The 26,297-nt window shown below is 49.1% G+C and overlaps 3 protein-coding genes and 1 long non-coding RNA gene across 12 annotated transcripts in view; 3 read left to right on the forward strand and 1 right to left on the reverse strand.

Moving 5' to 3' along the window:
• The window catches only part of RUFY3 (RUN and FYVE domain containing 3), a 79,609-nt gene extending 75,030 nt beyond the window's left edge, over positions 1 to 4,579 (forward strand). For 5 of the 8 annotated variants that reach the window (XM_027889181.1, XM_027889175.1, XM_027889177.1 and 2 more), the window contains 5 exons: positions 782 to 884; positions 1,407 to 1,489; positions 2,092 to 2,119; positions 2,366 to 2,440; positions 2,746 to 4,579. In XM_027889181.1, coding sequence (XP_027744982.1) covers positions 782 to 884; positions 1,407 to 1,489; positions 2,092 to 2,119; positions 2,366 to 2,440; positions 2,746 to 2,889 — 433 coding nt within the window. In that variant the 3' untranslated portion in view covers positions 2,890 to 4,579. Of the gene's footprint in view, positions 1 to 781; positions 885 to 1,406; positions 1,490 to 2,091; positions 2,120 to 2,365; positions 2,441 to 2,745 lie in introns of those variants that run through there. The other 3 variants (XM_027889176.1, XM_027889178.1, XM_027889184.1) reach the window with 2 other exon arrangements.
• Positions 4,580 to 4,694: 115 nt separating this feature from the next.
• Positions 4,695 to 15,051, reverse strand: GRSF1 (G-rich RNA sequence binding factor 1). 2 transcript variants are annotated; one of them, XM_027889191.1, is made up of 11 exons: positions 14,805 to 15,051; positions 14,335 to 14,446; positions 12,749 to 12,886; positions 9,519 to 9,674; positions 9,079 to 9,219; positions 8,092 to 8,221; positions 6,191 to 6,351; positions 5,938 to 6,065; positions 5,491 to 5,626; positions 5,216 to 5,299; positions 4,695 to 4,942 (listed from the first exon to the last, which is right to left on the reverse strand). In XM_027889191.1, the coding sequence occupies exons 1-10, from the start codon at positions 14,991 to 14,993 to the stop codon at positions 5,241 to 5,243; spliced, it is 1,350 nt and encodes a 449-aa protein (XP_027744992.1). In that variant the 5' UTR covers positions 14,994 to 15,051; the 3' UTR covers positions 4,695 to 4,942; positions 5,216 to 5,240. The 2 variants fall into 2 exon arrangements, with proteins under 2 accessions (XP_027744992.1, XP_027744993.1); XM_027889192.1 differs by lacking the exons at positions 12,749 to 12,886; positions 14,335 to 14,446; positions 14,805 to 15,051 and adding exons at positions 10,344 to 10,488; positions 10,582 to 10,755.
• LOC114060043 lies at positions 11,492 to 14,330 on the forward strand. Its single transcript, XR_003571808.1, has 2 exons — positions 11,492 to 11,792; positions 13,405 to 14,330. It is a non-coding gene; the product is annotated as an uncharacterized LOC114060043 (long non-coding RNA).
• Positions 15,052 to 15,289: 238 nt separating the features above from the next.
• Positions 15,290 to 26,297, forward strand: part of MOB1B (MOB kinase activator 1B) — a 22,594-nt gene continuing 11,586 nt past the window's right edge. The window contains exon 1 of the mRNA XM_027889194.1: positions 15,290 to 15,429. Within this exon, the coding sequence (XP_027744995.1) occupies positions 15,416 to 15,429 (14 nt within the window). The 5' untranslated portion in view covers positions 15,290 to 15,415. The remainder of the gene's footprint in view (positions 15,430 to 26,297) is intronic.

The raw sequence follows: 26,297 nt of genomic DNA on the forward strand, positions 1-26,297 counted from the left end.
GGTGGAATGAGCTATGTAAGGTCCTTTCCAATTCAAATGTTTCTGTGATGATTTGGAATCTAACACTTACTATGGGCAGGGATGGAGCAGCCAAACCTCTGCCTAGAGCAGCCACTGAAGAGTCTGGAGCAAGGGCAGTAATCCTGGTTGTCAGTTTGACGCACACTGCTGTGATTTGTACTTTTTCCCTGGTGAAACTGCTCTTGTTTTTGCTGGAAGCCAAACGGAGAGACCTTGTCAAGAGCCATCCCATTTTCCCCTGCAGTGTCATCACTTGAGCAGTGTCAGGGACACAGACAAATCCTCTTTCCTTAAAATAGAAGAGCGTCTCCTCCTGCAGCCGTGACGCATCTGCGGCTTGTTGCAAGGTCACCAGGATGAATTCTGTGGGAGCATTGCTGGATAAACTGGGGGTGGTCCTCTCTCCCTCTCCTGGCCCAGCTCCTTGTTTCCCTTTTCACAAAGCTGCACAGGCTGCTCAGGCAACCAGCAAATGGCTTTGGTCCTGGGTGCCTGTGGGTGAGCTTAGGCGGACACAGGCAAATGAGTCTGGTTTTGTATCAGCTGGATGCCAGGTTGTGCCAGAATTACATGAAGGACTTGGAGATTTGCCATCCTGACGTGTTGCGGCTTAACACACTGCAAGACAGCTTGGGATTCCAAGAGGCAGCTTTCAGCTCTTGAGTCAGGGGTGTGAAGAGAGGGTTCAACACTTCATCAGCTCTCAGTGCCAAGTGTCCCCAAAGCATCCTTTAATCACGATTCCTCCTCAATATTCCAGGAACCACCTAGAACTGGAACTGAGGCGGGAAAGAGACAGATGGTCCCACAGTCAGCAGCGCAGCCAAGAAAACAAAAAAGGGCCAAAGAACTGGCTAAGACAGGTAATGAGACGTGGGCTTTTGGCTCAGGTTTGAGGTACGGTTTCACTTGGCTCGTTTGCTTTTCCTGAGCTTTCTCAGGCAATAAATGGGTGGTGTTCATGTGCCACAGCCCCAGGAGCTGTGGAGGGGTTTTTACACGCATTGACCAGGCGGTTACAGTTGTAACGATGTGAACTATGCAGTAACAGATGATTTCCACAGTTGCCATGTACTGCCACACTTGAGTTGCCTTCACTGGGCTCCCTGGGATGCAGTTCTGTCTTTTTTCACCGATATTGCACATAATTCCAGTCAAGTTTGAGAGCTCATCACTGATATGTGCAGTCCACTCTTTGTTCACAGCAAAAGGAAAGCACAGAGAGCTGCTCTCAGGGGAGACTGGTGCCCCAATACTCCTCTGTGCCCAGGAGGAGCTGACCGGTATCCCGAAATAGCAATGCCAAGTGTCCCCTTGCAGCGTGGCAGGAGTGAAACTGGAGTCTTCTCTAGTGTACCTGATGGGTGAATGTTTCCTTTTGGCAGGATGGGAAGGTCAAAATCCAGGAAGAAAATGCTAAACTGAAACAGGCACTGAGAGAGGAGGAGAACAGTGTCCTGCCACACAGGTAGGGAAGGAAACAAACCTCATTTCTGCCTCCTCCTTTCCAAAGTCCTGCTTCCCCTTCTCAGATTGCTGTGCTGATGGTGAGCTTGGAATGGTCCAACTTCCCTTCCTGAGAAATATTTCCAACCTTTTTTGAGTCTTTGCTGCTTTTCTATAGCTCTCAAAGGGACGGAAGAGCTTCTGTTGCTTGCCATCAGCACTTTCAGATGGGAGAAGCTCCATCTGTCTCTAATTTACCTTTGAATTCGTTTCTATCTAAATCTGCTGTTTACTAATGATGATTTACCTGCAGGGCCTCACGGTGCTTTACTGCTGCCTGTTCACAGCATGTGTAGGCATCAAACCTTCCGCGGGCCTAAGTTTGAAACTGTGTTGGTACCACCTAAACAGTCTTTGCCATGTTCATGTTCCCTCTCCTCTGATCTCCTGAAGGCATTCTGCAGGTTTTTTGCCTGTTCTTCCTATTTACGTAGGAGTGCTACCCAAAAATCCATGTGGGGGGAGGATTTTAAAAACAGGGTAAAGCCTGGTAGCCCGGATATTTTATTTAAAAGCTGTGATGATGGAAGCCCTGCTCCAAGTGACACTATTGTTCCCTTGTAGGTCACCAAGCAACAAGCAGGAAGAGCAGGTGAGCAATATCCCTTCCTAGTTTTGTTCCTGTATATCCAATGAACTGAAATCCATTCCTAATTGCCCCTGGGTGCCTGGCAAAGCACAGTGACCTGACTGTCGCTGGATGTTACACCACCTGTGTTGTCCTGTTCACTGGGAATTTCTGCCTGTCAGCTCTTGTTCACAGTGCAGAAGATGTTTGTTCCCCCCTTGTTGCTGCAGAGCCCTCACAGGAGTGTTTTGGTTTTGCCTTGGTGTTTAGGAGCAGCTCTTGGGCCCTGGACACTCCGAGATGTGCCAGCTCTGCCAGGAGGAGAGCAGCCGGAACCAAAGAAAGGTAACTTAGTATTGACATCATCCACACCTGGTGACTGCCTTCCCTCTGCTTTTTGTTTTGGAATCGCAGATTCCCATTGGTGACTTGGACAAAGAAATGAGCCCTTGCAGAACAACTCTGCCCTTAACATTTAACCTTGTTAAATGCTGGTGGCTTCACAGTCCTACTTTGCCTTGTTCAGTGGTTTGGTTTTCTTGCCCCTTAGCAGCCTCTTCCCTTTGTAGCTCCATTTGTTTTTCCCTGGGTTGATCTGCCAAGTCCTGAACCTCTCCCTGATTTCTGTCCTTTCTGTTCCTGCGTTCCAGAACATCTGCAAGAACTGTGGGGGCACCTTCTGTGAAGCCTGTTCAGCGCACGAGCTGCCCCTCCCGTCCAGCATCAACCCAGAGCGTGTCTGCAACCCCTGCCACCAGCAGCTCATCCAGCAGTATTCCAGCAGCCCCTTGTAGGGAATGGGTGGCAGAGGGGTGACAGTGGTTGTAGCTGAGGGTGTTTCTGGAGTTGTTCAAGGGGAATGTGAAGACACTTGCTCGTGCGCTTTGGAGGTTGGGGGGAAGCAGCTTCTTGGTGTTTAGAGTCTCTTGTGACTAAAACAGTCTGAGCCTTCCCTGTACCAAAATCGGACTGTGTTGCGGAGAATTGCATTGGGAATGTTACATGGAGCAGCCCCCAGAGTCTGCTGGAGCAGTCTCAGGGCTCAGGAGCCCCTGCCCAAGTCAGAACTGTGTTTGCACGTGTAAGTTGGGAATGTTCTTGCCCTTGCACGTGTGGTGTTGGGTGTGCACTGCTGCTGAGCAAAGGCTCCCTGAAACCAGCTGGAGCGTTGGTATTCCTCATATCTGGCTGCACTTGAAATCCTGTTTCCTTTCCCAGCTGCCTTGGACAGCCTGGCTCATCCCTGGGACCCCGGTACACAGTGTGAGCAGGCCAGGTGAGGCATTAGTGAACATGTTCTACCTGCATTTCCTTGGCTCAGGGCTCTGGCCAAGGGCTTGCTCTGCACGGGGAAACCCCAAACCAAGCTGTGAATGTTCTGTTCCCCCTCTGTGCTTCAGGGGCTGGGCCAAATCCCCATCACACACACTGGTTTAGGGCCACTTGGATCCACCTCTCCCCCTTGCGCACATGGAAACATTGTGGCCATAAACCTGGCATTTCACTTCGTGTTGTATCAAAGTAAAATGGAACACTTTTCACCTTCCACAAGGTGTAATTGCAAACACAGTTCAGAAAGGTTTCCTGGTTCTGCTACATCATTCTTTGTTGCTGTTCCCTCAAGGAATTTTGTTACTCCAAAGAGCAGTGGTGGCTTCCTTGTGCCACAGGAGCATTTACTCCTTTTCCTACTGGCACCTCCTGCAGTCTCAGACCACAGAATGTTCCGTAGGCCATAGCCAATGGATGCACTGATGTGACAAATACATTGGGGTTTGTACAGAAGTTATTAGGGCTTAGTGGTTAATTCCTCAGAGGAGAATTAATAACCCTAGTTAATTCTAGTCTTTGGAGTGGCTGGAACTGCAGGAAAAGTGTCTCAGAGCTGAGGTTACTGATGTGGTTGGTGCTGGTTTGTACCAGGAATTCTTTCTCCTAGTTCCCTCTAGGCCTTGGTGTGTTCAGCCACCCAACTTACAATCTTTTTTTGCTCTTTTTTTCTGCCTGTGGCAGTTTCCCAACCCCTTTCCTTCCCTTAAAGTAGGACAGGAGTTGTAAACAGTGTTGAAATACAAGAAGCCTGGAATTCAGGTGAATTCCTAAATTCTCTGAAGGGGCAACACATTTGAGATGAATGGAGAACACACTGAATTTAGTGTCGCTGTGTTGTGTACACACTGTACGCATCCAAACCAGTGCAGATTCTTGCATCCAAGCCCAGTGTGACTCATCTCCCAAGAAGAGAGACCCAGGCCATTTCCCTATTAGAGGGAGCATTAAACTGGAGACAGAGGATTAAATTCTCTGGAGTAGGGAGGTGGCTGAGCCCCCTTCAGAGCACAGCACTGGAGGCTGCCAGCTCCCTCTGTGCTCAGGTACTGCATGTGATGCCAGCGTGGGCTGACACCCGGACATTGGGGTTGGGAATGGGGGGGGCAGGTTTTCTGATGTTAATTTTGTTCCGCACAATAAAGAAAACTTGATCATCCATTTCCAGTGTTCTGAGTTGTCCTTCCATCCCATTTCACTTGGGCTGCAGGACTGAAAGGATTCAGAGCTACACCGTGCACCTCTGTGAGGACTCAGATCACTCAGTTGCTGTCAGTTGGCAATCCTGGTGTTTATTAATGCACCGTTCTTGACCTGGAGCCCAGGACTGCTCCACCCATTGACCATTCCTGCAGTGCAGCTGCTGCTGCTTTTGTAACACTCCCCACAGTCCAGCACATTTATTACATGCTCCTCTTACACAAAGCTAAACTAGATCTTACAGTTTGTCCTCCTTGCTGAGCGCTGACACTCGTACCTGATCTTCACCTTCATACACAAGGAACGTGTTGACCTGGCCTGAAAAAAAGGAACAGGAAAAATAAAAACCTCTCCCTTGCTGCAGCTTAGTGCTTTCCTTTCTCCCCCCTGCACTTTATTCCCAGTTTAAATTCTATTCCATTAGAATAGTACAGTTTGGCAGTAGTAAAGTACCACAGACTCCAGGTGGGACATATTCCCTTCAGCCACCCCACACTTTACCCTTCGGGCTGGTTGAAATCCCAGTACCAGAGATCATAAGCCTGAGGCACATGTTGCTAAAAGCAGACCAAGAAGGACAGACAGACTCACCAAATCTGAGCCCATGCCGTGGTCACTAGCAGTTTTCCTTTGCCGTTTGACGTTCATTCAGGAATAATTCAACAGCACTGCACTCTGGAAAACATGTGAGAGGCACTTGCATGTGTGACATTTTCTTCTTTTTTTTTTTGCTTTTCTCTGCAAAGCCCACGGCACACTGTAACTTGGAAGTCTACATTTAAGGTGATCCCTCTGCACAGGGTGTAACAGCAGCTGGATAAGCTTCAGTCCTGGGGTGGTAGGACCTGCCTCCTTTCCTGACTTACCCATCTGTGACCCCTCCTTTGCCATCGCTGCGACGGCGTCCTCATGGCTCTCAAAATGCACCTCTGCTTCTCCTGTGGCGTCTCCCTGGGAGTTGTATTCCACCAGGATCCTCGTGGGCCTCAGCGGAGCAAAAAACTGAAAAGGAGGAAAATAGGAGAAAATTCGGTGAGAAAGAAACAGTAATCCAAGTGATGGGTGTTAACACATCCCAACAAGCCTTAATCACTCCTTATCCGTGGAGGGGAGAGGATCCCTGTTGTGCCCCAGAGGCCACGGCTGCCCTGCCTGGCGCCTGTACCCCACGTTCCACCCGAAGCCACACGGCTCTGAGAACTAACACACAAAAATAAATCAACAACCTGCAGTTGCTGCAGCTGCAACCATTAACTGAGGGTTCGCACTGGGAATGAAAGCCACGTTTCATCCGTAGCCTCACTGTAACTCACATTTATTATGTCTTGGGCACTAGCTTGGGTAGGGAAACCCTTCATGCGGACACAGTGCTGTGCTGCTGCTGAGGTGTTCCCAGGCTCTAAAACGTTCCTGGAGTTTTCCATTCCTTCCCTGTACAATCCTGGGGAACGGAAGGAAAAACCATCATTAGTGCTTGCAGTTACCCCCTCCCTGCCATGAAAGCTGTGGACACGTGGGGTGAAATGAAGGGGCCTTGAAGAACACCCGCAACTGGGAGGGACTCACTATTTTCCTCCTGGGCATAGGAGCCTCTCATGCCTCTCCATCCCCTGTCTTCAGGGAGGGATTCATATTCTCTTCTCATTTTGGAGTAGGTCATCAGCTGCTTGTCATAGGACATGTGCCTTTGCATCTGGTGCTTTCTGCTTACGTACACTTCTATATACCTGGAATGCAAAGGGGAAGAGCACATGGCACACCTGGCCCCCAGGCTCTGGATAAAGCACCCTCAGGATGCTTCCTGCCTCAGCTCTGCTCAGCTACTTGAGGTGACAGCCCTGGCATGGAAAGATTCCGTGCTAAAGATTCATTCATTTAGTTGCTTTCCCCTCGCTGCGCTTCTGCCAAACTGAATTATTTCTACAAACCCCGAATTAAAAACAACACCCAGCCCCAAAACAGCTCACGGAACAGGCAGACCCAGAAGATGCACAGGGTCACAGGAAATACTTCAGTGGAGCCCTGAGATTTCCCACATGGCTATGGAATTGATGGGGTTGCACTAGCAGTGTTGTATCAGGCAACTTCCACAGCACTGGAGGAACAGTGTGGTGAAGAAGGGAATATGGACAGCCAAGGGAGAGGGCTTTCCTCCCTTCCCAAAGGGAGCAGCCAGAGTAGGGGAAGTAACCCCATGAACAGGCTGACAGCTCAGCCGCCCCTCAGATCCCCAGTCTGTACTGGGCACTGCTGGAGGCCAGTTCTGGATAAAACCAGGAAGAATGAACGGGAGCAACTGCAAGTTCTGGAAACCCCTCCATTTCCTGGCTAATCACATGGAAATGGAGGTGTGTGAGCTCAGGTGGGTGAGTCAGGAAAGCTCTTGTTCCCTCACGACACAGGAAAAACTAACAGTACGTTTCAGAATTAATCTCTACAGGAGAGGAGGGAAGTCTGTTAATTAATTCAGTTAATTAATTTCTGCCTACAGAGCAGCTGTGTAGTTTTGAGTGGGAGGGGACAAACAGAAAGAAATGCATTCTGGGAACAGGAAGCAAGGCAATAAAAGGCAGGAAGTCAGCAGTGTGCAGGTGAAGGGGTAAGGTTGGGAGGAATCTTTTATTATGTGGGGTGCAGAAAGAGAGTTTTATAGATTATTGAACTCAGAAAACTCAGCAGGGGAAAAGCAGTCTTGGTTGTATGGGTTTTCTTTCCTGAGCACAGCTCTGAAGGTTCTTAAAAGCTGTGCAGGTGTGGTGCTTAGGGACAGGGTTTAGGGCTGGGCAGTGCTGAGGTGACTGTTTGGACACAACGATCTTAAAGGCCTTTTCCAACCTAAATGATACTGTGATGCTTGGAAAAATGGTCTGTGCTTCTGCTTGAGAGGAGAGAGGCTCTGGTGAGGTAAGTGTATGGCACAGGGCTGAGTGCTCTGGAGTAAAATGGTTGAACTTCCCAAGGAAGGAGGGCAGACCACCTTCTGGTATCAAGGGATACGGTAACCAAAGAGGTGGGAGATGGTGTGGTGTTGGCCAGCAGTCTCCATGGGGAAGGGACTCAAGCCAGGTAACCTGTTCGTTGTCTGGTGCTGGATTGAATGGAAGGGGTCTGGCTGACAAAACTGCCTAAAGTGCAGAGGAACCTGGTGCAAACTTGGAGGGTCACGTGTCTGAAGGAGGCAGAGGACCCCCAGGCAGTTGGGGCTGGGCAGCCTGTGTCTATCCAGTGTCCCCCCCTCGGAATGTTGTCATCCATTTCTGCTGGGATGAGAATGTCTTCAGGAATACCTAAAACCACCTGAGACTGTTCTCTGAAAGGCCCCGCATTCCCCCAGACTGTGAGCACTGCAGGCGCCTCTGCTTTCCTTAATAATACTGTGTGAGATGAGCTGTTCCAGCTGGCAGGAAGGGAATAAGGTGCTCCATAGCATCTTGTTCTACCCCCTGGGACAGCAGGAAAATACCCACCTATTTCCCATATACTCTTTGTGCCGTAACAGGGCTTTAGCTGCCATTTCAGGAGTTGCAAACTGCACAAAAGCTTCTCCTGTTCTTCGGTCTCCCCGATAAATGAAAGCTATGTCTGCGATTTTCAAACCTAGAGATGGGAGAGGAGAAAGAGGCATTGACCTTGGCAGAAGCTTGTGCTACACCTCAGAAAGACTTCTTTTTTCCTTATTCATCTGGTTTTTGACTGCCTAATCAGGCAGTTAAGTAGTTCTGAAACAACTGGTCATGCTGACGTAAGTATCTTCTTTAAATTCTAATTTATTTACTTCAAGTTGGTTTTCACAGAAAGCTTAATTTAAAAAATTAAATCAACTTGAGGCTTCAAGTAACTGTGGAAATAAGTAAATCCAAGTTCTAGGCAATAAAGAGGTCCAGAGCACAAATATTCTTGAAATTTTCTGTTATTATTATGGTAGCTTTTCCCCCACCTCTTTAAAGCTCAGGTCACACTCAGTGAGTTTCAATTTCTGTGCTGTGTATCATCACTGTGTGGAGCCAGGAACCACCTGGACTGCTCTAGCAGAGAGTACGGGACAAAGTCTCAAGTGGCATACGTGATCCACCTTTCCTGATCATACAGATGTGAACACCCACACTGCGTCCACCTGGGCTGTAAGTACCATACAAGACTTCCTCCTTCTCTGCTTTGCCGAATTTCACATTGGTTGCAACCCAGTGTCAGATCACAGCATCTGACTCCCTCTCCTTTGCTTCCCCTGGCCCCAAAGCAGAGTGCTCCAAGAACAGATCCGGGGTTAGACCTGCACACCGTCAGAGGTACAGGGAAACTCTGCAGCCTGAGTGACTTCGAGGGGAACGGCAACTCCTTGTGGTGTTTAAGATGCTCAAGGCTGCACCTACTTTGCCTTTATCCCTCTGGGGAACTGCATCAACCTAAGGCAGTAAATGCCTGGCCAACGAAGAGCACAGAGCGGGCTGAGTTACCTGCGAAGAAATCCGCAATGTCCTCCTCGGTGGAGCTGAAGGGAAGGCCTCGGAGCAGCACCACTCCATCGCTCATGGCTTGGGACTCGTCCCGCAGGCTCCGCATCAAGCCCTCCACGTCACTGTCGTGGACTTCAAACACTGCAAGGAACACGGGCAGGGAATGTTCTCTCTTCTGGCAGCGTTCTCCTGCGGCAGCTTTCCCCTTCTGCACAGCTTCATCCTATTTCTTCCCCCACCCCACGCTCTAAGGTCCTACCCCTGTGCTTTCCTTGTCCAGCCTAGGAAAATTTGGATCGACAATTCCTTGCTGGCTGATCTGCTGCTCAGGTTCAAACCCTGCACCTCCCTGCGCCAGCCCACTTTATAATTACTAATGAAGCTGTTCTTATTCACTTGGAAGTTTTGTTCCAACGTAACTTGCGTTGTTCCAAACCCACCTTTCACGTAGCGTGGGCCCATGTACCTCAGGTGCTTTTCCAGGGCTCTCTGGACATCTGCTTTGGACTCCAGCTCGATCAAGGCATCCCCCCTGCGCCTCCCATCCCTGTTTAAGAGGAAGTGCACCCCGTTCTCACCGTTCCGAATTCTACAGCCTGGAAATCAAGGAACAGAGACCACATAGGAACAAACTACATCAAACACGGGGGTCTCTTTGTCCTGACTACACGGCATAGAGCTAATCCCCCCCCAAGCAGTGCAAACCAAAGAGTGAAACACACCTATTCCTAACTTTGAATTTGACCTCAAACTGACTGAATTTATTTTGGCAGGTGAGTAACTCAAAAACTTGGGTCTGGCCTCTGGAAGGATGTGGCCATATATTACAGTATGGAGGGATCAGCCCTGAAGAGGTACGCAAAATTAGGAATTAGGATCAGAAAGCAACACTTAAGTTTAAACTAATCAGTAAAAACACACTGCAGTTTTTTAAAGAGGGGAGTTGAGGGAATAACGCCAGCCATAATGGTCTGTAAAGGCATCACTTTGAATTGGATTGCCTTTGCTGTAGAGACACTAAGAAGGGAAAGACTTGTCCAATAAACATAAAATGCCATAAGGATGAGCTTCTAGTCGTTGTCCAGCAGTTTGGAAATTGAATACTTGCTATATATGTGCCAATTGCAAATAATTTTGCAGCAATAATAAAACGTCATCTTTCTCTGGCTAACGATCTCTAAATTTTCTTTCTGTTAAGTAATCACGAGCTCCTGGGTTCAAAGGCAGCACAGAGAACAGCCAGGCGCGAAAATGAACACCCATACTATCAAAGAAGGTAAGCACATCTTCCTCGGTGCACGAGAAGGGGAATCCTTGTGCCCTGACGAGGTAGACACTGTCACTCTCCGCCTTGGGCGAGTCGGGCTCCTGCTCTGAGAGGCGACCTTCCTGGGACGGAGCATCGGTGACCTGCGGCCGAGACACGAGAATCGCCCCGAGTTAAGCGGCGGAAGGACGCGGGTTCCCGCGGGGGTAGGTGCCCGCCATTCCCGCGGGCCGTACCTGGCTGTAGGTGCGGAGCGCGGCGCGGAGCGGCCCCGGGCGGGCGGCGGCGGCGGCGGGGCCGATGCGGGGGCCGGGGCGGGCGGGCAGCGGGCGCAGCGCGGGCGGCAGCGCCGGGAGCCGGCCCAGCAGCAGCGCGGACAGACCGCGGCGAGCGGCGGCGGCCACGGCCATGCCGGGGAATCGCGGCTCCGCCTCCGCCGCCTCCCTTCCCGGCAGGCGCCGCACGGGAACCGCGCCGGGAGCGCTTCCAGGTCACCCGCGCCGGGGACACCTTCCGCTGCACCGGGGTGCTCCCGTCCTGTCCCCGTCCGACCTGCACTTGGACACTGCCAAGGATGGGGCAGCTGTAGCTTCTCTGGGCAGCGTGTGCCAGGGCCTCAGCGTCCTCACAGGGAAGGATTTCTTCCCAATATCCCATCTAATCTTACTGTCAGTGGGATGCCATTCCTGTCACTCCAGGCCCTTGTAAATAGTCTCTTCCATCTTTCTTGTAGCTCCTTCAGGTACTGGAAGGCCACAGTTCGGTCACCCCAAAGCTTTCTCTTCTCCAGGCTGAACAATCCCAGCTGTCTCAGCCTTTCCTCCCAGCAGAGCTGCTCCATCCCTCTGATCACCTCGGTGCCTCCTCTGGACTCTCTCCAACAGCTCCATGTCCTTCCTGTGTGGGTGCCCCAGGGCTGGATGCAGCATTTCAGGTGAGGTCTCACCAGGGCAGAGCAGAGGAGCAGAATCCCCCTCTTCCCTGCTGCCCACGGAGTGGGATGAGCCAAGGACACGGTTGGTTTTCCAGGCTGCCAGCGCACACGGCCAGGGTGTGTCCAGCCTCTCACCCACCAGCACCCCCGTTTAGAATTTCTGTCACTAATAGCACTTTTAATTTTTTTTTTTTTTTAGTCAAACAATTCAGAAAGGAGAAAAAAACCCAAACCACAACCTATTTGCAATATAAAGTTTTAAATCGAGCTTCAGCGCGACAAGGCTTTTACACCCCTTCCCTGGAGAGCTATTGTCTAAGAGAGCTGATTTTCTCCCCCTCACTCCCATCCCTGCTTGACAGTCTTAGAGGCAGCAGTGGCTGAACCTGTTGGCAAGGAACATTCCACTTCCAGGTGATCTGGGAAAACAGTCCTGCTGTTGTTGCTGCTTCTAAGAGAGATGAGGGGGGAAAGAGCCGGCACCGGCTTCTTGTACGTGCACACATGGTGAAGGTAGGTCGTGCTGAACCCAGAAAAAAATTTTTAGCATGAAGCCAAATGAGCAGGAAGAGGAAATGCAAGCCAAAAACAAAGACCCCAACAGTGAAGGAACCCAGGGAGGCTCTGGAGGCTCAATCCAAGGTATTTAGGCAGGCATTGGAGCAGTTGTTAAAGAAGGAGGAGGTGCCAACCTGGCACATGAAGCCCAGTGTCAGGAAGGTGGTGAGAGCTATGACAGCCAAGATATTCCTCTTTTTTTCCCCTGACATCCTGTAGTTTTAGCCTTAGGATCAGCAAGTAAGAGTTTTAATCTCAAGCCATTGCAAACTATCAGACTCAAAATACAGTCTTGGGTTTTCCAGCACAAGTCTTTCATCTTGCTGTGCTGCCAACACATTCTTTTATCAGAAGCCTTGAATGTTTCTTATCGCCCTTTTGAAAATGTGAACAGGCTACTTCATGTCACCTCCTTGTTGCTGGCTTCTGCTTTTGTAAACCATTTCTTGTAACAAGCTTTCACATGACAGACTATAACCCTGATAATAGCACAGCCTCTTGACAATAGCACTCTCAGCCCCTCTGAATTTTCAAGGTAAATCACGCATTATGCCCATTTTCAAAGGAATGCTGACCTTGGTGCTCAAGTGGTTCACATTCCAGTTTTTCATAGCCTACTTGTCAGGTTTCTTTTCAAAACCTTCTTTAAATAAGCAAGCAAACATTTATAGGAGAAAAAAAAATTATGTAACTATTGGAATGCATCTTGAGCACTTATCTGTATCTAGATTGGCTTTTGTGTTTTCAGTTTAATGGAATAAGGGACCTCAGGGACCAAGGGAGAACATTACCTACATTCCTCTCCTGTGACCCAAGCAGGGTGCAAGGCAGAGTCTCTTGAAGGGATGCACATCCTCCACCCATTTTACCTTTGATTGATTTGCTTCCCAAGTATGGGAAAAAATACTCACTGATGCTCGTCTGGCAGCTTGTCAGGTTTGTGCAAGTTAGCTTTAGAGGGCATTGTGTTGTTGGGCATCTGTTGGCACTGAAGTTGCCCAGGAATCTCAGAGCTTCCTTAGTTACATAAGGAATCAAAGCCTCTGCATCTATGACAGAAAAAGAAAAGTCATCCTAGGACAAGAGAATTTGCATTTACTCACTTGACAGACCCGGTGCTGAATGCAGTCTGCTTAGGAGAGGGAATCTGCCTCCGTAAAAATACAAAGTCTCAGCAGATGCCTCCATACTGCTGTGGACTAAGGATTTCAATTTTTCTGCCTTGGAAGATGCCTTTTTTGATACTTTTTGAATCACATTAGGCAGGTTGTTGTTGAGAATAATTAATACCAGCTATTCTTTAGCCTGATCAGAGAGAAAATGGACATCTTCTGAGGTGATACTAAAACAGGTGCTTATCTTATACTGGGAAACATTCCTTATCCCTCTGTGTAATTTATTGTCGAGAAAGATTGACCTTATGTTCTACTGTGGCATTTTCCAAATTTATTCATATTTATTTCTATACTGTATTCTTTACATTTCAAAACAAAATATTGTTTCCTTTTTTTCCCCTATCCCGTGCATGCTAAGTTTTGCCATCTTATAATTTCTGAGCTTCTTCCAGCTGGAATGCTCCGTGTTAACCGAGCTGTGCTGAAAAGCTGGGAACTTCGGCTCAGGACCGAAGCGCTTTGTCAGCTGGAGGGCCCTTTCAGAGGAGTTCTTTAAGCCGTGCAGCATAATGGATAAACTGAAATGACAGACGTGGGGCCAGGGGAGCGCCGGCTGTGCCTTTCCCGGAGCAGCGGAGCGGTTCGACTCTTGCGTAAGCCTGCACGCGCTGCCAGCCCCTCGGGTTGTCTGAAGGGAGCCCTTCATGTGACCCTCAGCCATCCCAAACGGACCAATATTAATGTGAGACATAAAACCTACTCGTTACGTAACCGTCTCTCCCGGCCAAGTGTTTCCTACTGCAGTAACCAAACATTTTTAATTTTAACTTGCCGCTAAAATAAAACCCTCCGTGGGTAGAAGGAAGCGCATGGGTGGGAACGGGGAGCGCAGGTTATTCGTGTCCCAGCGTGATGTGCCAGAAAGATCAGCGATGTATTTTTGTTTGATTTACGTGGCTGATTTAGTCTGACAGCATCTGTTCAAATGTGCCCCAAGACCCATGTCATGCTTTTGCTAATACAGACAAAAGGAAAATTGCAAGCTTCGTGAAATGCTTTTTAATTATACCTTTGCTGCCCGGTAAAACATTGGACTTTAAAGGTGTCCTGAAAACAGTAGTGTAATTTTAATTTACTTAGAAATGCACTGACCTGGCATTCTGACTTGGTCTGAAGGACAGAGCCAGAAAGTAGAAAATGCAGTTTCAGCATTTAAAAACGTGAGAGAAGCAGATGACTGTCCCTTTGGCCACGTAAGGCATTATAGCTGAAACCCCTGATGTGCCATATGGAACCTTACTGTTTTGTGGGATTGTAGGCTGTTTTGATGTAGAGAATTTGTCTGATAAATCTTAAAGTCATCAGGTTTTCCTCTGGCCTACCTGCAGCAGTGTGAGGTTCTTGGGGTTGCTGAATCCCCTTGGGACAGGAGAGAATCTCGGGGGGTCGTGTTGCCTGTCCTGTGCCCTCTCCAAAATCCGTCTTCTTACGGAGCTAAACAGAGGCACGTTCTTGCGTGAAATTACACCCTGGGATTGTAATTTCTGCCATAAAAAGCACTGGGATGTGATTAAATCTGCCTGGCAAGGTTTTCTTAGAAAAACTGGACTTTTTTTACCTCAGCAGTTTGCAGCTGCCCATAACGTCACCTCTGAGGTGTGGCCTGCCTTAGCTGACTGCTCACCCGCACCAGCCCAGTTACTAATTGCTCACAGATCACGTATTAGAAATATCAGAATGCATTTTGACAAGTTTCTTTTTAAAAAAAAAGGTTGCGTGATGGGAGCAGAGACGCTGGTTTAAGACCTTCCCCTTGTTTTTCTGACCGTGATGGTGACCTGTGGGCTGGTACCCGGACCGCTTTGTCCTGAGGGCAGAGGGGGAGTGCCTGAGGGGACGAGGGGGGCTCCGGAGGTTCATGGCGTGCCCCTTTCCAGGGAAATGTCTGAGAGGGGGACACACGGCGGTCTCTGAGGAGAAGGGCGGCTGCGGAGGGGCAGGGGGTCCCCGTTTCCAGGGAATCGCCCGGGAGGGCACACATGGGCGTCTCTGAGGGGGCGGCATCGCCCTGAGGGGATGCCGGAGGGGGATCGCCCTACCCGGGGCCAAGAGGGGCCGCCCGAGGGGGATCGCCGTGCCCGGGGACACGAGGGGAGGCCTGAGGGGGATCGCCGTGCCCGGGGAGACGAGGGGACGCCTGAGGGGGATCGCCGTGCCCGGGGACACGAGGGGACGCCTGAGGGGCAGCCCCGGGGGCCGTGAGGGAGGCGGGCGAAGCGCGAGCCGCACGGCCGCAGCTGTGAGGGAGGCGGCGGCGCGGGGGCCGCTGGGGGCGATGGCGGCCGGGCGGGCCGTGTCCCCGCCCCGCGGCGCTCTGCCCGCACCCGCCCGCCCCGCGCTGCCATTGGGAGCCGAGCCGCGCCGAGCCCAGGCAGCCGCCGGTCCCGCTCCGCCGCCATCGCCATGAGCTTCTTGTTGTGAGTACCTGCGGGGAGTGTGTGTGTGGGGGGTCCTTTCCTCTTCCCTCTGCCCCGTGCTGCCGGGCTGGGCAGGGCAGGGCAGCCCAGCGAGAGGACGCGGCCGCCGCCCGCCCCTCTGTCCGCCGCTCCCTGCCGGCCTGGCGGCCCCGCTCGCCGCTCTCTCCCTTTGTGCCCCGGTCCCCCGGGGGGCCCCGGCAGCAGCCGCTCCCCTCAGCCGGCGGGGAGCGGAGTGGGGGGGATGCGGCCGCCGCCGCGCCGCGAGGGCGTTTGGAGGGCGGGCGAGCCGGGCTTCCCCTTCCCGCACGGCTTCCCCTCCTGCGCGGACACGAGTTCGGGACCGTCCGCGGATCAGACGGGGCACCTCCCCGGTGAGCGCCGTGCTGGGCAGGCGAGAGCGGGGTCAGGGTAGAACGCCTACTCGAAGGGTCTCCCCCGGCTTCTATGGTGTTTTCGTAATGCTTTCCTCCTTCCCGGCGGGCAGAAGTTGGTGCGGTAGCGTTGCGTGCCCCAGCTGAGTTAGGAGGCTGGAGCGTGGAAGTGAATCCCCGGGGCAGGTGATGGGGCAGGTGGGGCTCCCCGGCGGCCTGAGCCCCGCCAAGGACCTGGCCGAGCTTTACTAAGGCATACAGAAAGCTCCGTGAGGAATCGGTGGCAGTCCAGGTGTGCACGGAGCCCCACAGTTGGCAATTTTGCTTCGTGGGCAGCAACCGAATGAACTTTGGTCCCTCCCCTTGGGAACAAAGACGAGGTACTTGTGACAATTAACATAAACCGGTTCAGTGACCTATTAATTAAGGCGGAGATGCTGCTCTAGGGAAAGAAGGGAGACCCAGGCAGCTGCAAAAGGCGCCCTGGCAGAGCCCAGCTCCATTAAGGCCTTGGCCCCGCTGAGTGTTCCCAGTTCCGTGCGAGCAGTTAGTGGGACCGTGTCCGTAATATCTGGCAGTTGTTAGAGGCTTACACTGATAACCGGCAGATGTAAACATAGCCTGCTTTTACAGAGGAGACTTTATCTCCGAGCTGGAGCGTTCTAGTGAGTTGTGTTCTCATGGAGACCAATAACCCCGGCGCCGGCTTCCTCCTCAATCCCTGCCTTGCATTTGTCTTTCGACTCTGCCGCACCAAACACGCTCCGTACCCCCAGAGAGGTTTTGAAAGACACCTCTCAGCTGTGAACGGGAGGTGGGTACAGATGATTGTCCATGGATTTAGGCGTTGTGCTCCTAATGAGAAGCCCAGCTGTCCCCCTCCTTCATAATTCTCAGCTGCCGCGGTGGGGAAGGGGGGACAGGATTTCGAGCGTCCTGGGAGTCTGGTTTGCAAATTAGAGAGCCTCCCTCTCCGTGGCATTTGGCTAACTGGGAATGGAAAAGCACGAAACCCTCCACCCTCTGTCACAGGCAATAATGAGATGCTTGTTTCTTTTTCCAGACCCTTCTGAAACCTAGGAAAGCAAACCTTTACCCTCACCTCCATTGTTTCGAGTGATCCTTCTGGATGAAATATAGAAATGGAAACTGGAGTTGCTGCACGGCAAAGCTAGACGTGTTGGCAAAGCTGCCTCAGCTGCTGTCGGCAGAGCGCTGTAGACGGCACCTAATTTGCTCATCTGCAGTATAGAAATGGATTTTTTTTTTTTTTTTAAATAAATCGAAGATATGCCCAGTAGGCCTCAGGGAGACCAGGGAAACTTTCTGTGTTACTGCCAGGGAGTTACGCTTCTTTTGTTTGGTTGGGTTTTTTTCCAGTATGCAGCAAGTTAGCATCACCTTATCAAGTTAAAATTCAAGTTTGGCAAAGAGTTATTCCAAGATAGTGATGGGATATCCGTACACTTTCTGCAGGCTTAGCACTGCAAACTTGCATTTTGAACTGCAACCCCCTCTCCCCCCCCCCACCTTCCACATTCACAGTACTTGTAACATAGTTTTTTTCACGGTACTTTTTCTCGGAGGGTTTTCGCGGTGTGGCGGTGCCAGGGGTGTCTTCTCTGTGTCAGTGGCACTGCTGTCCTTTTGTGAGCTGACTCACGGTTTGGAACTCGCAGCAAAGACACGCTGAGACTGGGGAGGTTTTCCCAACCTGCCGCGCAGGTTTGTCACCGGGAGCTTGGCTGGAGCTTGTCAGTCTGACACTCAGCACGATGCCAAGAGCCGTGTTCTCCCGCAGACTCGCTGGTTGTCAAATAACAGGGCGATTGTGCCGGGATAACACAGGGTGCCGGGGGCCCCCCTCGCGCGGGCCTTGTCCGCTGGCAAATCCGGGGCCATTCTTCCCTGTTGCTATGGCCGGTGACAGATAGAGCTACATGGGGGGGAAAGAAAATCAAGGGCAACCATTGTCTTCCCTCGTTATGGGGAACATTATAAAAAGACTGTCTTGTGAGGCGAGGCACTGAATTAATACAACCCGGTTTTGACAGCAATTGTTATTTTCAGCACCGCTGTTTTCTCTCTCAGATCCGCTTCTTCCTTTCTGAAAAGACTTTATAAACCCCTCCAGTGGCTGAATAAGGTTGTCCCGAATCTTTAGAAAGGGTTTAAAAATGGGAGCTGGGCTAGAAAATATCTTCAGTTCCAGAAAAACTCTGCTTGGTAAGTTCTCTCTAAAAGGAAATTACAGCATAGTTGCAGGTACTTTAGCTTACATCTCCAAGGAAAAAAATTAAAGATAGTTCTGGTGGGCGTGCCATATGGTGACATGCTTGTGTTATCCTCTGCTGGCAAAACTTACATAAAAAAGAAGCTAGATGGAAACCAATTTTTTATGAAAGGAAGAGATTCAGTTTTATTATTGAAGTTGTCTTTTAAAAAAAATTTTAAAAATCCATCTCTATGTAAGTGAATCCCTCTCAGAAGATTCCAGCACAGTTTTTTTTAAAAATGAGGGTTTTTTGAGTAGTTGTTGCAGGAGGTACAGTGAGCCATTACTATTTTTCCCCCCCTTACATCTCTTGCAGAATAATACCAAAATTTGAGCTGATATGTTTGTTTCCAGACTGACAAGCAGTGTGGCCTTCCCGATTCTCCAGGCTGCTCCTGCTCTTGGAGAGTGTCAGGGTTGTTTGTTTTTATCCCTTCCCCAGCTTCCCGAGATGCTGAGCTGCTGCTGAGTTGTCTGGGAAATAGAGCAGACATGCAGATATTTATGTCCCTGTGTTTTAATGCACTGGTGTGCTTCACTTTTAGCTTCACGAGTGTAATACTACTGTAAGAACCAGGAAAGGGCTCTGCACAGGGGAATGAGTTCCCATAAAATCACTTTTATATGTTCTTAGATACTGCCTTCTCAGATAGAATGGAATTTCTCAGATTTGGAATGGAAAAAACAAAACACAAAAGCATAGGAAGAAAGGCATTGTTCAGTGTGAAAGTTGTGTTTACTACAGCGCTGTGATGTCCGGTCTTAATTGCTTCCTAATTGTTTGCTTTTATGCCACGATTGTTTTCCCTTGTTTGTCCTTCCCTGTCTGTGTTTGCAGTGTAAGTGAACCTATGCCATGAGCTGTCCGCAGGGAGTAGTGGTGGAAGGAGGATCATTTTCAGGAGAGATATTTGTGTGCTGGAAAGTGGCCGAGTTTTTAATTTTTCTCAAATACCTTCGGCACCTTTTCACTTTTGGAACAGGTTTCCGGATTTGGATTTAGGACCCCTTCATGGCAACAGCCCAGGGGTCACAGCTCCACCTCGTGCTGTCCTGAGAGATAAAACCAGTCTGTTTTTATCCCCTTTGAAAAAGGACAAAATATTAGAAGCACTTGTCCACCGAGGGGTGGCTGCAGGGATGCAGAGCGGCTGACAGAATGAAGCTGCTTGTTTTCCTTAGGGAAGTAAATGGCTGCATTAAACTGGGCCACTTTAAGTCTTCCCTCCTAAGCAGTAAGGCAGATCCTGCTGCCAGAGCCATCAATAAGCCTTTGACCCACCAATCAACCCAAACCGCAGGATACGCCTTGCGATGCTTTTGGTGTTTGTAAATTGAGCCACTTCCTATTAGAGCTGAGCTACAAGGAACTTGCTGTTTGGGTTTTGCCCTTTTTTTTTTTTTCTTAAAGTTAAAATGTACGCAGAGAGCGAGATCGTGGGTTATAAACTCAGCTGCTGTAAAATCTGTTGTCAGCTACAACCGGATATAACTTAATTGCTTTTCACGGACTTGGAAGAAACATCTCTAGCCTTTAAATTTCGTGGCATGGGGTTATCAGGATCCAGTGCTCTGCTTTGTCACCCGTGTGTGTTGCTTTTTTAAAAAGTGGCATTTCCTTCCCTGTGGCATTAATGTGATGTTGGCTGGCAGGGCTGTGACCCCAGCTGAATGCCACTGAAGGGAGGCTGCGGTGGACACCCTTGTACTGGTGTGAAGGAAGAAAATTGTTCTTCTCCAAGTGTTCAGGAAGACATCTGTTGCGTTTGCCTCTTCTGGGAGGAAATAAAGTGAATTTTAAAACTGAGCAGGGTGCTATAAATTCCCCTCCAGAGCTGTATCCTGAGCGGGTTATCCAAAAGCCACGTGCGTGCAGCTTTTCTGGATCAGTTTAAAGCAGCTCATAAAGAAGTAACCACAAAGTTAATTTTATGATTTCTCTAATAATTTCCCAGGGCCAGCGTGGTGGTTGGTTAGTCTGCGTGGGGATCTCTTGGATGCTTTCCCGGGGCCCTGCTGCTTGGGTCAGCATTTTGGGGAGGGGATTGGAAAGAAGGGAATGGGAGCTGAGGATTTGCAAGTTGTTCGTCTGAAATAACTTGTAGTTTCTCAGTTGGCTCAGTAGGCGTGTGCCTTCCAGGGCCTGACACCCCGTTTTGTGCAGAGTAGTAGGACGTGGGGTGCATCCCAGGCCTGTTCTGTTTCATTCAAGGCTTTGCTTCCCAATTCAAATCCGTAGCCTGAGTCAGCAGACAGTCATTTCACGTGGATGAGGTGGTAATTTTGTGTGCCAGTCCCCCACTGTGGATTCATGAAGGTAACTGTAGTTTTTGCCTTGCAAATACATTTTGATACTTTTGAAAGCAGTCCATGGATGGGATCCTGTGATCCCCCCATATTTCATTTGAGTTTTAATTGAAGGTTGGGGTTTTTTTCTTGTGCTTGAGAGTGTTTTTTTTTTTTTGTTGTTGTCTGTCCTTGCACCACTTCATCTTTCAGTGTGGTCACTCGCCTCCAGAGTTGTGTCCTCGAGAGATGCGAGCGCTCCTGACGCACAAAATCTTAATCCCTTCCTCAGCGAAGGAGAACATCTTGCAGATAAGGACTTGTAATGCCTGGATTTGTTGTCTTTATCACAAGTCTAATTCCTTTCTTTATCACAAAGAGAACAAATGAGCTTAAGTGAGCTTTGGTAAATTCCTCTTTTGCCAAAAATTGAGACAACTCATTTTCGATACTGAAATAATTTCCACACAGATAATCACTGGGTGGGCTCCCTATGCTGACTTTAAGGAAATAACCCATGTTTTGGTTTGGTAGCTGGTTTTTTAATTGTGTTTTTACCAACTTGAGTAGGACAGCCCTGGTTTTGCTTGAATGGGTTAATTGTTTCAGGGACTTGCTGAGTGTTCTGGATCCAGGAATCAAAATGGCATTACTGTGTCTTTTACTTTATGGCCACAAAATACTGCTTTTTCTAACACTGCAGGGGTACCTTTTAGAAATAAAACCCAAGTGTCTCTAATGTCCTATTATTAACTTTTGTGGTTGACAGCTCTTCTTAAAATTTCTTGCTGGAATGGAAGTGAAAAAAAAAAAAAAAAACAAAGGAGAAAACTCTATATTTAAGATGGTAGAACAGTTAAACTAACTTTGTACTCAGCTGTCAAATGCAGAAGCTGAAATAATTCCAAAAGAAATGTCCTCCTGTGTATGTAGTAGGAGCTGTCATTCCCCCTCAGATGCTTCAGGCAGGTGGGTTTTCCTGATAGGATACTTTGCAAGGGATAAGCAGATTTTCCTCGAGATGGTTACATGCGGCACGTACAAGATTGTATTAACTACGGGGGATATATATGTAAGAAATACTTGGGGGTGAGATAATGCAGTGTATTTTTGGAGAGCTGTTGGATTATTCATTGCTGCCTCCTGTCCATTCCTTCTTCCTGTTGTTCTCCGTGTTATTTCTTGCCTCTGATGGTTGTTGTTTCCCAGACCCAGACCCCGTTTTGCCTCTTAATGCAAGTGTAAGTGTAATCTTCCATCTATGTGTGAGGTTTTCTGTTGGGAAGTTGCCGAGTGTTTCTCCTTTGCCACGTTCATATGCTCAGCCTGTGTTGCGTTGGGGTTACAGTCGAGGGCAGCCTTTTATAAAGTGCTAAAGTGACTCTTCCCCCATGAAAACTCAGCTAAATTTCTCCTTTAACTGCCTTTGCCTTGAACACATTAGGAGATGGTTCCTTTCGCTGTGTTTAAAAGGATTGAAGGCTGTCTTAACCTCTTCAGTTAGTATTTTTTTTTTTTTTTGCCTGTAAAAATGCCCTGCTCCTATTCCTTAGGTTGTATGACTAGATTTGCTTTAGTCATTCATTAAGCATTGGTTTCCAAAAGCACTGATCAGCATTTTGGGAAGCCATCCATGTTCTGAGGCATGTTCTCCAAGCACTATATTTGGTGTACAAGTAAGGATCTAATTTGATGCTAGAGCCAAGCTTTTATTGCTGCAATTTATCACCCTCAGCGGGTTGTGGATGGCTTTCTGCAAAGCTCTGCTTCCTACTTCTTAAATGTATTTACAGGGTGTGACTGTTACCAGCAGTTTGGGATGCAGAGGGCATTAGTCATGTAGAGATAATTCAGCTGAATGTAAGGAAATCTGCGTGGCAGCGGGAGCAGTTGGCTGTGGAAAGCAGCGGGTACCTTTAATGTGGGACACTTGGAAGAAGGGGTGGACTAAAGGAATCACAGGTAGGCGAACACTGTTCATCACCTGCTTTATTCCTGGGAAATGCTCCCCCTTTTCCTCCAGCCCCAGCAGCCCGGTGATGCTTTATGGGGCTGGCAGCCCGAGGCAAGCTGGAGCTCTGCAGGCCACTTCAGGACATTCTCAGTGACTTGGGGAAAGATCTTGAACTCCTTCATGCCTTCTTAAACGGTTTAGTGAACCTTCTTCCTCCCTTAAAGCTTTCCAGGATCCTTGCTTTAAACCCCATCCGGTGTTTCATCTTACTGAAAGAAACAACCCAGACTCAGAGCTTTATGGGTTTCCTTATGAATTGCTCAGTTTTATAAATGGGAAAGGGTAGGATTTTTTTACAAAAAAAAAAAAGTAGGTGCAGTTGTGTCCACTGGACAGCGTTTTGGGTACGTTCCTGCAGGAAACAGGTTTGAACCTTTGTGGAAACTAAACTTGGATGGGTAACTGTGCCATGTTCTGACTTGAGTTTGAGTTCATGCTGTGCCCTCCCTTTTGAGCAGCCTGGTGCTAATTGACAGAAATAAAGGTTTCCTGAGAAAAGTGTGTGTGTGGGGGGGAACATTAGCGAGAAAGTAGTTCTGTTTAGTTTCCAGGGAGCTTAATTAGTGTCTGAAGTGGTCAAAATAGTGAACTCCATCTCGTAGGAAAAAAACAAGCAGTTGGAGAAGAAGGAATACTTCTTGTTTTTTTCTTCTTCAAATCTGTCAGTAGCCTGACCTTTTTAAGATGTACTGTCTGAGTATTAGGGTACTAGAAGAAATAAATCTGGTTTTTATTATTCCCTACAGTTCCACAATGTGTGTTTGCGTACGTACATAGTAAGTATTAATATTGAAGTAGTACAGGAATGTGGGTCTGATTGAAAGGACCCAACAGAACAGCCAGAAGTCCTCGGCTTGCCTGCAGTTTTCCCGTGCTGGATGCTGTTGTACACTTGTGTTTGTGGCTCTGGCCTGCCCCTCTTCTCACACTCCTGTTAGTCCTGCAGGGGACAAGGCTTGGGAGGTTGAGTCACTTCCGCAGCCGTTGGCTGCCTTGGGAATAGTTTAATTGTGCTTGGAGTACACAGACAGGGCTCTGGTAGTATCCAGTGAGGGCAACTGTGACTTGCCTTGTTTATTTTGAGGGTTTTCCAGGAGATGAAAGTGTATGAAGTGAATGTGTTGTAAACGAAGCAAGGGAGTTTACTCAGTGTGCGAGCGTAGCAAAGTGGTGATGATTTCCTGGTTACGGGATGGGGTTCTGGACGCTCGCTTGTGCCTTGCCTTGGGAATTGCGATCGCTTGGGAGAGGGGTTGCATCCAACTGGGTAAACAGCAGGAACACCATGGGGTGGGGTTGTAGCGTGACACCTCCCCCTTGTTTACAGGCACATTCTGAGCCTGCAGAGGGAAAAACAGAGGCAGAGAGAAGCTTGGCTGGAGAAAACAGGCTGTGGCCACCTAAAATCCTTGTGGATTTGGCACTGAGTGTCACTGCAGGACAACTGAGGGAACGTGTCGCAGGGAGCAGGGGAACGACCGCTCTCCAAACGCCGGTCACTTGGCCCCTGGCCAGAGCTCAGCCAGCAGAAGGTTCCCTGCAGGTGTGTTTGGGTGCTCCTGAGAGCACCCAGGTTGTGCCGGACCAATCCTGCACTGGCTGGGCTTCACTGGCTTCAAACTGTGTGCGTGTGCAGGAGGAAGAAAACGTGTTTTAAGAATGTGGATGTGTACGTGTTATGACAGCTTTAACACTCGGGGCGGGGGGGTGGTAGCTGGGACAAGCAAAAGCAAAACTGTTCCTTAAGGCTACCTTAAATAACTTTCTCCTTCCTGGATGTGAATCATCTGATAAACTTCAACTCTTTTAACATGTCGAGTCTTGTGTATAATGGTGCCTGTGTTTTTGAGGAGCTGTGCATGAGACTGTGACTCTTCTGCCGTCCTGTATGGAACGGTGTGAAGGCAGCTGTTTGTCCCAGAAGGGGAAGCCAGATTTTAGTCCCCACCTCGATGGGTAGAGAATGAAAAATCTCATAGAAACGCACTGATTTTCCTGTCAGTACTGCAGTGGAAGGAGGCACCATTTCAAACTGGTTATGATGGCAGCGGTCACTGTACCCCTTGAGAAGCATCTTCAGGTTGAAAAGCCTACAGAGAATTGAAATTACTCCGTGGTGTAGTAAATAATAAACAGTAAACAACATCTATCCTGTTTTTATAGGAAAGATGATGTGTCTGTGGAAATTTTTCAAGCCAATCAGTGCCACTGACTTCTTGTTTAAACAAAGAAAGAAACAATCCAAAATGAAAGCCCTAGGCCTGCAATTGCTTTCCAACCACTGCCTCACCTTTTGGGAGAGCAGCTACATTGTGGAAGGAGTTGGCAGCTCCTAACTCCTTCCCGGAGCTGCTGCATGGAATGCCTGCAGCCTGAATTCTTACCTTGCTTTGGTTACCTGCAAATTCAGGTGGCTGGACTGAGACGGGCTTATTGCAGTGAGCAGGAACTGGACTGGAAAACAGCAGAGTTTCTGGTGTTGTGGGAGCTGGAGGAAGCCGTGCCTTGCTGGCGCGCTGACTCTCCTCAGGACAGAAATGTTGTGACTACTCGCTTTTAAAAATAGAAATGCTCAAGTTTAATCTCATCAGTGCAGATTTTGAACACGTACAGTTTCATTTTACCTGCTGTCCTTCTGACGCTGTGGTTGTCACAGGGAAGACGTGTTTAAATGCTGCAGCTATTGATTTCATTGCCAAAAAACAGCTTGAGCTTCTATTTTCATTTCTATGTTGATATGTTGGCTAGTGGAAACTAACCCGATCCTACTGTGATGTGTCTATTCTTAGCAGGATGTTATCGTTTGAAGCCCTGTATTATTGTTTAAAGGCTGGAAATGTTTGCTTTTCTGGAATTTGGGTCTTGTCTTCCAGTGTTTCTGTGTTTAAAAACAGCAGCAGGAGAAAGGAGACAAGGAGGTGCAGAACTAAAACTTGGGGCTTCTGTGGTAAACTCAACTGTTGGCCTGTGGCAGTGAGTCTCTGCCTCAGTTTCCCTGTGTCTAACAAGACACTAGTGATCCCTATTTCAAAGCTACCTTGTGAGGATTAATTAATGCTCACAAAGGCCTTTGAAGATAAGGAAAGCAGGAGCTGAAATAGGAAAAGTTTCCATGCCCCAGGTAAATGTTCTGCGCGCTCTCTCGAGTTCAGCTTTTTCAGAATCTCTAGAGCGTTTCCAAATATTTTGAAGGGCCAATTTCAGTCTGGCCGTGGTGGTGGGCGCTCTGGGGAGACACTGAGTCGTACAGCTGTACTTCCAGGAGGTAGCTCCTCACACATTTCTCCAAGGAAAGGAGTGACACCCGTGGCCTGGGCACTGTGCAGCAGTCAGAGGAATATAGGTGGCAGGTGTGTCCTGAAAACGGTGCCACTGCACAGCAGGTGAGAGCTTGGGGTCAGTTCTGCGGTAAGAACAAACCGTGGGGGCGTAACTTCTATTCATAAGCGACCTGAATTTCTCTGGTTTGATTCAGGGTTCCACAAATCCGCAGCAGACTTGATGGAAATGGGTAAAAAGCTCTGGTGAAAGGCTCTGTGGACAAGTAAAGTGAGGGAGTGAGGAGGCCTAAGCCAGGCCAGCCCGAGTGCTTCCCCTGGGAGCACCAAGGTTTAGGTGGCTCCTTTCCTGCATCCAGAGCTGAGGCTGGGTATTTCGGCTGCTCTGAGTGCAGGTGTGCCAGCGCTGCGTTCGAGGCTGGAACGAGCTGCTGAGGCAGCGCGTGGTGTAAGCAGGACTCCTGAAACTTTTCCTTTCTTCTGGAAACATCCATCGTCTTTCCAGCCTAAGGCAGTACAGCCTGCGGAATCCACATCACGAAACCCGCTCCCCTGTCAGCAGATGACTGGATAAAATTACAGCTTTGGGGGAAATTTGGCGTTCTTGCCTTTTACAAGGGAGCTGTGACGTCCGCGTGGGGCCG

This window comes from Empidonax traillii, unplaced genomic scaffold (genome assembly GCF_003031625.1).
Source record: "Empidonax traillii isolate 1590-97213 ecotype Southwest subspecies unplaced genomic scaffold, ASM303162v1 scaffold255:size705445, whole genome shotgun sequence".
Classification (NCBI taxonomy): Eukaryota; Metazoa; Chordata; class Aves; order Passeriformes; family Tyrannidae; genus Empidonax; species Empidonax traillii.

Excerpts from the sequence above, each read along its gene's own strand:
- GRSF1 (XM_027889191.1), bottom strand. The coding sequence starts at position 14,993 with ATGTGTGCCCTCCCGGGCGATTCCCTGGAAACGGGGACCCCCTGCCCC. Across the intron at positions 9,675-12,748 it reads AAGCTGCCAGACGAGCATCA|GCTGTAGAATTCGGAACGGT; the intron begins GTGAGTATTTTT and ends CTTGATTTCCAG. Across the intron at positions 5,627-5,937 it reads GTGCCCAAGACATAATAAAT|TTTTTTGCTCCGCTGAGGCC; the intron begins GTGAGTTACAGT and ends CCTCCTTTTCAG.